A 9,782-nucleotide genomic window follows, 5' to 3' on the forward strand; every position below is an offset into this window, starting at 1 on the left:
CTGATGTATGCAGTCCTTTATTGGTGCTGAAACATATCTAAGACACTCATTCTTTTGTTGGAGGGACTTAAGATCCCTCCCAGGAAAGAGAATTCAAAGCAGATGAGTAGAATTTACAGAGCCAGTCAAATTCACCTTTGCATATAAAAAAACTCATCAAGGAATTCTGCCAAAACATCTTTAGCAATACAAAGATGCAGTTTAAACTTGAAAATGATTGCTTTTTATTAAAAAAAAAAAACATTTTCTATGGGGTGCCTGGGTGGCTCAGTCGGTTAAGCATCCGACTTCGGCTCAGGTCATGATCTCACGGTTCATGGGTTCGAGCCCCGCGTCAGGCTCTGTGCTGGCAGCTCAGAGCCTGGAGCCTGTTTCAGATTCTGTGTCTCTCTCTCTCTGCCCCTCCCCTGTTCACGCTCTGTCTCTGTCTCAAAAAAAAAAAATAAATAAACATTAAAAAAATTTTAAAGAGACATTTTCTAGATTAAGTTGTTAGATAGGGTTCCCATTCCCACTCATCCAGAGCAAAACCTAATGTTAGGTGGGGTGGGGGGGGAGGGGGAAGAATGGAGGTAGATTATTCCATTTATACACAGACAAAATCAGGAGGCCATGTGGTAAAGTGGTGGAGAGACTCCAAGGTGAGGTGTACAGGAAGATCCACATAATGTACATATATGTGTATATATAATGCATAAATCTATATGTATTTAAACATAAATAACTTAAACATATGTACATGTATATTTATTTAGATAGATACAGTATACACATGCACACAGGTGAGTGCTGAAATCATCTTTACTGAAAGGAATACATGCTCGGTAGTTTGGAGGCCACTGGTTTGGAGAATGGGCTTTAGAGTGTTAGCCGCCAAAATATATAAAATTGGGAAAACAACGGTACCTCTGAGGGTTGTAGTAAAGGTTCTGACATCATATACAACGTACGTAGTAGCTTTTCCTTCCACTTGGCAAGGTTCACGAGGATGGGTCATGTACATGAGGTATCCTCCTGGCCCTGGCAGGAGACCCGCACAAAGTAGGCACTTTACAAATACTTGTCAAATAGAGAAGTGGTCAGTAAGGATATGCAGTTGCTTCCACATGAATTGTAACTATGAAGCAATGACATTGGAGTGCCCAGAAGTGAGGATGGAATTATGATTGGGATAACCTTCGATTCACCCCCTATCTAAAAATAGGTGAATCGTGCATAAACTTAGGCAGTTTACTTTTAGTAACAAATAATTTTTGGCACAGCTCGCCAAGATGCTATGACCCCATCCATGAGCCAGCTGTTTACTCAGTATACCTTGTGATCTGATCTGATTGCATTCTTTCAGGAGACACGGTGGTATAACTCACTGTATAAACAGTACTTCTTTATCAAACCCAACAGAGGTAAATGAGAGAAAAGGAGTGTAAAGGGTAAGAACAGAAGAGACATAGGTTAGATATAGGGAAACTTTTTTGATGGTAAGAGTTGCCAAATTCAGTCTTGTTGATGTTGACAAAACCATTGTTTCCTTGTCTAGATCTCCTTTTCCTCTCGAGCATGTGTATGAGGACTGTCACACACATGTTTTTCACCAAAGTTTTATGATAATATTGGCTTTCCTCCTGCCCCTAATGGCAAGTTGCTTTTCACTGATAAATTGCCATGGTGAGAATGTCTTCATCAATTCTGACAAACAGTTCAGATTCCAAATTCCACTGCCACATTTCTGTTGGGCCACTCTTGCGCAATTTTCAGCTCTCCCTTGGGGCAGCACGCTTTTCTCTCCCTTCGTTCCCTTCATCCTTCCAAACAAGTCTTCATCTTTCTAGTATTTCCTGAGCCTCCCACCTCTGTCAGCTTGAGATTGCAGATAAGGCCACCAGGCTGAGTTGTGCCTAACAGAGAGCCAGCAGATCCCAGCACAGGGCTGGTGTTTCATTAAATAACAGCTGAGTAGAGAGAAACCTTGAACCAAAAAATAAATATGTGCAAACAACTTCCCATTATCTCGGGAAGATGTGAAATAGCTGAGATCTTTCTCAATCCTGGTGTCACAAAGCCCTTATCTGAAACACTGACGGCCCAAGAAGGTTAAAGTCCAAATGAACTGTTACAATAAGGTAGATAATAAACACGCTCCTAGTTTCTATATTTCAGCCACTGGTGTTCTCAGGGAGGATGAAGTAATGAGAAAAAAGGCTGTCGTTGATTCCTTTGAGCTGTACTGGACTTTACCCTCTAGTTCTTGGGGACTTTTGCCCTAATCAAGAAGACTGTGTTATCCTGTGCTTCCCCAGAAGTTAAAGACAGTGAGAGATGTTCACAAAAGCGTGGACTTTCTGCATCCAGCTTGCTGAATCACTCCCTTACCCTGCATAGATTCTGGGTAGCTATGGAATTACAGGGCAAGCTCAGGACTGAGCCAGAATCCCTGGGTTCTGTTCATCCCATTCTGTTATTTGAAAGGTTTATACAAGGTGACACGATACTCCTTCGTCTCTAAAGTAAGAATAATTGTTCTGCCCCCTACAAATTGTCACTTAATCTTAAATAATTGAGCCAGGCACTCACTAAGTGGCTTTTAAAGGATCTATGGGACACTGTAGACATATAACCTATGGATACTATTGTCTGAAAGGATTGGGGTTCTTTAGGGCTAGTTCTGATCTTGTTTTGCTTCAACCCAGTAGATTTGCAGTTGGACTCCATAACATCTTTTCTTTGTTGACTTGTTCCTTGCTCCTCTTTATAGGACTGAGAGTTCCTCACTCTTAACAAGTGTCCTTCACACTTTATCTAGCAAAACCACAAGCACATTTTCTTCCTAAAGACATTCTCCCCCTTGTAGTCTACCCTCCTTAAAAACACAACAAATGGTTACTCTGCTTGTACAGGGTCGATTTCCTAGGTAACTCTGAAAAAGCTTGGACTTTTAGCTTCTGCCCAAGACCCTAACTCAACGTGCTGCTGTCACATCCAAAAGAATTATGTCACTTATCCTATAGGGCCTTGAAATGTTAAGCATCCTATCACCTGTACTAAGCATTCCCTTTAGACATGGTATGATTCTGCAAGGGCTGTCTTAACAAAGTACCACAAACTGAGTGGCTTAAACAACAGAAGCACATTGTCTCACAGTCTGGAGGCTGGAAGTCTCACATCAAGGTGTCAGCAAGGCTGTGCTCCCCCAAGGCACTAGGGAAGGATCTGTTCCAGGCTCGCCTCTGTATCCTCTGGTGGTTTCTCAGCAAGTGGTCACATGACTCTAATCTTCACACTGTGTTTTCCTTGTGTGCATGTTAGTGTCCAGACTTCCCTTTTTAAAATAAGGACACCAGTTATATTGGGTTAAGGGTCCACCCTACACCAGTAGGACCTTGTATTCACTAATTACACAAGTAATGATCCTACTTCAAAATAAGATTGCATTCTGGACTACTGGGGTAAAGACTTCAATATATGAATTTTGGAAAGGGGGACACAATTCAGCCCATCACTTTCCCTTATGTCCAAATTTCTACTTCATGTGACAAGTCTCAACCTCGCACTCCTTCTTTTCAACGCTCTCATAAATGAGCCTGGACCTGCTCTTGCTATCTGGCCTTCAAGTGATGAGTTCCCCTACTTACTTTCACCATATCTTCTCATATAATAATGATGGCCTTCATTTTGTTGAAATCCTACCTACACCAGGTACTTTATGTATATTATTCTAAGCCTTGCCGACATTAGCATTATACCCATTTTTAAGGTGAGAAAAAAGGCTTAGGAAGCTAAGTGATGCCCGAAAGGCTCAACAGCATGTAGTGACAGACGGGCCTTGAGGTTGACATTTCTGTTACAAAGCCCATCTTAGACCACTCCATCTTGGTGACTTCTAAAACACCAGGAGATAATGTTCTGGCCAAATTATAATAACTATTTTTCCTCTGATGGAAACTTTGGTTATCTTATTCAGAGGAGAAAATCTGAAAGGCCATTGGATTATTTACCAGACGTCTATGCAGCAACTTCTTGGGTACACAGTTCTAGCGTGTGGGAGAGGTGATGTGGAGCAAACGCTGGCTGGCTACTCTTCTGGAACAGCTGGGAAAAAACAGGTAGCAGAAAACCACACGTTTAGAACTGAGTTCAAATCCTGTTTCCCATGTGTACTAGCTGTGTGGCCTTGCCTGAACCTTACAGCTTCCCTGGGCCTCCGGTTCCTTATCTTTAACCAGTGTTCATTGTGTCCATCTCCCAGGGGAGAGTGAGGATGAAATGAGATACGAATACCAAGCGTTTGGCATGTAACAGATCCGTGATACATCTCCGTTCCCGCCCTCCCTTATCTTGGGGCAGAAGCATTTTGCTTGTGACCTTCCCACAGCTCTTGTCCAAATCAGGCCACAATGTTGCGTTTGCTTTTATACAAATTGTGCGTGATGGAAGAATAATGTATTGAGAAGAGGTGGACTAAGGAAGTCCTAATCCCATCAGGAAACAAAAATAATGCCGTATTTGACTGTTAAAGGGACTTCTTGGTTCTAGCCGGCAATCCATTCCACCGGGTTTGAAAACATTAGTTACAGCTTCACAGCTGTGCAATAAACCATTCCACTGGGAAATAAAGCTTTATTTAAAAGATAAGAAATAAGTTATGAAGTTTTACAATACAAGCAGGCAGGAGATGGTGCTGTAGAAAGAGCCCTGTGTGGGGAGGGAGGGGGTGGGGTGAGGTGGGGGGAGGCAGGGTGGTAGAAGGGAAAAGGGAATAACAGGATCTTAGTCCTGGCTCTAAAGCCAAGTCCTCTTGGGGACAACGGTCTTCCTTCCGGGCTGCTTTCCTCATTAGCAAAATGCTGAAAGGCTTTTGTAGCTCTCCTAAGATTCTAAGCGTACATTCTAGACAGAAAAGATTGTTTTAAATGCTGAGAAGCTAGTTCCTTCCTGAAGAACACAAATTGAATGAGCCACAAATCAAATGAACCAGAAGCTTGGAAGAAAAGCTTAATACCTTATATTCTGATGTTCACTTTAGAGTCTTAGCTTCTTCCTTCTTTTGTCTCTCTCCCCTGACTTTATTTCTGTTCCCCTTATCTGTTGTTGTTGTTATTATTACTATTATTTGGCGGTTTGTTGTTATTGTTGTTGTTGTTCTTCTTCTTCTCCTTGGAATTTATTTTTCTACCCTCCATGTTAATCTTTCCTCTTCAACTGACTCCAATATGGAATTGAAACATACATGAAAATATTTCCATTAAAAAAAAAGTCAAGTGAATGTTTACTGCATATTCTTAACTCTAAAATAAGAAGAATTTGGGGCAGCTGGCTGGCTCAGTTGGTTGAGCGCTGACTTCAGCTCAGGTCATGATCTCGCCATTTGTGGGTTCAAGCCACACTTTGGGCTCTGTGCTGACAGCTCAGAGCCTGGAGCCTGCTTTGGATTCTGTGTCTCCTTCTCTCTCTGTCCCTCCCCTGCTCACACCTGTGTGTGTTTCTCTCACAAAAATAAATAAACATTAAAAAATTTTAACCAAAAAAAATAAGAAGAATTTAACATTTGGTATTTCTCTTTCTCAAAAAACTAAAGTAACTATTATTATCACTTTTTTTATGGTCTACTGACTTTTTTTTTCTCCATGGATACATTTTTCTTGTGTGCACTGATCTATATATTCCCATGATAGGGACAAGGAATGAGAAGGTTAGCCCATGTGAAGCTCATGCTAGGGTAGAGGGCAGGTTCTTAGAAGCTGCTTAGGAATTTGCTGTCTTTTCCTATTCATTTTATATGTTCATTATTAAGGTGGAGAAGACTTCTCGACCATAAAAGAAAAAAAAACTCTCTGCAGGATTTTCAATATAATTTTAAAATCACATGTTTAAGAGAAAATATAATTTTTCTGATAAAAATGTGAAACAGAATTTGAAATAAATATTTAAAAATCTGAAAACAAAATAACTTGGATTATCTTTATTTTTCGTATGGCTACTTAACAATCCCAAGGCAAAACAACGCCCATCTCTGAAATCGGCAGAGCAGGATGGGTCAGTCCCTCCTCTTCAGTTTTCTCTGGGATAAATTGAAATTTAATTTCTCATTTTTTCTTAACAGTTTTAGAAGCCCTCAGGCTTTTGTAGTCAGTGAACCCTATGATTTCTGCTTCCAAGCTCTGTTCATGCTATTCCTTCTATCTAAAATGACATTTCCTGGCTTACCCATCAAGCCCCCAACGTCTACTGGTCCTTCCAGAAAAATAGCTGCTTATTTTTCAAGGCAAATAATCTTATCTTTGATGCCTGAGTCGAAGATGAGATTGGCCATTCAACATTATTTAAATGTTTCCTGAGCTCCTTCTGTGTGGTAGGCACTTCTGTCTCTAGGGACTCCTGCATGCTGTGTAGACCGTCAGAGCATCTACAAGCTTTCTTGTCCTTCATGGGCTAAGCCATGCCTGACTCCTCCTTTCTCTATCAGGCAGCAAAGATGAGAGGGAGCAGTCACGACACACTCGTTTCTTTGTGTTTCTACACACAGCCAGATTGGAAGAAGGGGTTTAATAAATCGCTAAGTGGATATGCAAGTTACTTTGAGCTCGGGGAAAGGGAGGATTAATAAAAACATACACTGGAAGGAGTAATTCAAAATTATGGAAATAGATGAGTGAGCAGGGAAACAAGTTTATTAGTTAACAGTAACAAAGAAAGGGAGAGAGTGGTGCTCGGGGGGCGAGGGGACTAAAACACGATGGAACCTCAACATTTTGTGGTGAGTCTTCAGTAGCTTTGTACTGGAACAGGACTGGAGATTAAGCATCTCGATGAGAAGTATGAAAGTGAGTATCATTATATATTAATAATTAAAAATTTTCACTAAGCCATACAGAGAAAGACAGATACCATATGGTTTCACTCTTATGTGGATCCTGAGAAACTTAACAGAAACCCATGGGGGAGGGGAAGAAAAAAAAAAAAAAAGAGGTTAGAGTGGGAGAGAACCAAAGCATAAGAGACTGTTAAAAACTGAGAACAAACTGAGGGTTGATGGGGGGTGGGAGGGAGGGGAGGGTGGGTGATGGGTATTGAGGAGGGCACATTTTGGGATGAGCACTGGGTGTTGTATGGAAACCAGTTTGACAATAAAATTCATATATTAAAAAAATAATTAAAAATTTTAATAATCATGAATAATAAGCTAACCTTATGTGCCAAGAACTGTCTCAAGTGCTTTCAGTGAAATAACTCATTTAAATACCCAGACAGCCTGGAGGTCTTACCATGAGCCTTGGGGCACAAGGAGGTAGCTTTGGTCACACACCTAGTGAGTGGAGGAGATAAGGTTTGAACCCAGGCTCCAAGCTTTGTCAGTTAGCCACTATGCTCTAAGATGACTGCGCCCCCCATGACTCACACGGGGGAATAGAATGGGAGGAGCTGGTATGTATACAAAGAATGATAATATTAAGTCTGGACAACTTCAATGGTTACCTTGTAAAGAGGTAATCTGCTGAGTATAGGATAGATTTGAGCTAGGCTCTTTCCTCATCACTCAGACACACACACACACACACACACACACACACATACACTATTGCACTCTGTGTTTTAAACCTTTTGAGGGGGAGTGGAAGAGGCTGCCCCAAAATATGACATTTGGGCATATTGATTATTTTGAAAAAAAGTTACTTGAAAAAGAGCTCATACAAGAAGGATGCTCTGACGCTCCTCTGTCTCCTTGAAAGCAGGATATAAATGTCCCAAGGCGAAGGTGCCACAACACATTCTTGTCACTAGAAATAGGGAATTTGGGTCCAAGAAAGCTATATCAACAAATCTTGTTACATCTTCACTAATTTACTATCTCAAACCCAAACTTCTCCAAACTTCTTTGCTTTTGCTTTGTCAATTCTTGACAGGTTTTTTTTGTTTGTTTTGTTTTTTGTTTTTTTTTTTTTTTGGTCTAAAGGACATAAAATCTGCCCGCCCTGGTCACTTCTTTGAGTCTCATATTTTTAATAGGGCCCCAAGGGTAAACATTAAACTTGTTTTTCTCCTATTCATCTGTTTTATGTCAATGTAGTTATTAGACCAGCCAAAGAACCTAGGAGGGAAGAAGGAGTTTCCTATCAAATGTCAATCTCTCCTAGAAATGGCAAGGGCATCACCAGGAAGGGACCAACAACCAACATCACTATACAAGAGTATTAATGAGATTTTTGCATCCGTAGAACTTGACCAAAGGCCACTTCAGGCTTCTTACCTTAAATGTTTGCTTCATCCACAAAGAGGGTGACAAGAACGTAGAAGGTAAGGCAGAACTCCCAATTACATAGCCCAGCAAGACCAGCGCAGCCACGTGGATTTGTCCAGAATGTCTAGTGCTCTCTCCCCAGTAGCCCTTGGCCGACCTCATACCATTGTGCTTTTCTTCCCTAATGGAACAGGATCCCCAAAATGAAGGCTGGGCCTCCTTGCCCAGAGGTCCCCTGACGTGCTCTGCTGCATCACCACCAAGTGGATGGAGGGCTGGGCATCAAGAGTGGTCTCAGGAGCGTACTCCTTACTGGGGTCCTTGCCTCGGCAGTCATACAGCACGCAGGAGATGAGGAATACCAAGAGCAAGATGACGTAGCTTGCCACTAGGATGATCAGGTTCAAGGTGACAGGGTCGATCTCCAAGTAAAACTCCATCACATCTTTCACGGTTAGGAAGTGGGTGTAGAGAAAGGCAAGGGGGCCAGTGTGGGCATTTCAGGGAGCAAACTCTAGCTCATTGGAATAGCAGTGTTGGCTCTGGGGTAAACATACAATAATCCCCACTGCTCCGGGAGACCTCACGGATTAAACCTGCTCGGTTTAATAACTTAAGCTCTTGCTGCTAATACCAAGGCCACCAAAACACAGAAGCTGTCTCTTGTCAATTCACCTCTATAGAGAGAGAAAGAGATGGTTCAAGTATTATTAAAGTGTGGTATATACGCACAGAGCCTATATAATTCCTTATCTAAACAGGTGGTGTGGTGAGCCAAAGTAAGTGTTGTTAATAATAGCACACTGTTAACAAATGAAATTGTCTTGGAAAAATTGTGTAGCATGGTCACACTCTATGTACGGAGGCTTAAATGCCAAGTGTCCATACAGGGAGTGATGTGGGTGAGCAGGTCACCGGGTCTTGGAATGGACATGTTTCTTAGAAGAGGGGCACTCTCAGCACCTGACATTTTCACCCTTTCTTCACTTGTTGTTGGTTTTCAGTCATTCATTCAAAAACACTTTGTGAGCACCTCTTGTGTTCCAGGCACTGTATGTGACAGTAAGAGAAGCATTTAGCAGGGGAGACAGACATTAAACAAACGATGGCACAGGTCACCATTTAATTAAGCACAGTGTGAAGAAGCTTATAAAGGACAAGGAGAGCGTGATATGAGGGTGTGTTGTCCCAAGGTGGGTCAGAGAACACTTCCATGAAGAAGAGACATTTAACCTATGACTGGAAGGATATGCAGACTTTGGCCAAGTTAGGACAAGGAGGGGAGATTCTTTTAGTCATGGAAAACAGCATTGTGAAAGATCTGAACAGAAAGAGGCATGCAAAATGGGAGAATTGAGATAAGGGCAGCATGACTGGGGTACAGACAGAGAATGGAGACCATAAGGGGAAAGAGGCAGGTAGGGGTCAGATGGCAAAGGGACCTGTGTGCCAGACTTGAGATTTGATCCTAGGGCAACAGGATGCAGGGAAGTGACAGGACCAGATTTGTTTTAAAGAGATGGCCTTGGCTGCTGTGTGGATGCAGAAA

At 41.8% G+C, this 9,782-nt stretch overlaps 1 protein-coding gene across 1 annotated transcript; it reads right to left on the reverse strand.

Annotated features, from left to right (window-relative positions):
* Positions 1-207: 207 nt before the first annotated feature.
* SMIM36 (small integral membrane protein 36) lies at positions 208-8,774 on the reverse strand. Its single transcript, XM_058704331.1, has 2 exons — positions 8,243-8,774; positions 208-424 (listed from the first exon to the last, which is right to left on the reverse strand). The coding sequence occupies exon 1, from the start codon at positions 8,671-8,673 to the stop codon at positions 8,392-8,394; it is 282 nt and encodes a 93-aa protein (XP_058560314.1). The 5' UTR covers positions 8,674-8,774; the 3' UTR covers positions 208-424; positions 8,243-8,391.
* Positions 8,775-9,782: the final 1,008 nt, after the last annotated feature.

The sequence above is a fragment of the Neofelis nebulosa genome, chromosome 16, assembly GCF_028018385.1.
Source record: "Neofelis nebulosa isolate mNeoNeb1 chromosome 16, mNeoNeb1.pri, whole genome shotgun sequence".
Classification (NCBI taxonomy): domain Eukaryota; kingdom Metazoa; phylum Chordata; class Mammalia; order Carnivora; family Felidae; genus Neofelis; species Neofelis nebulosa.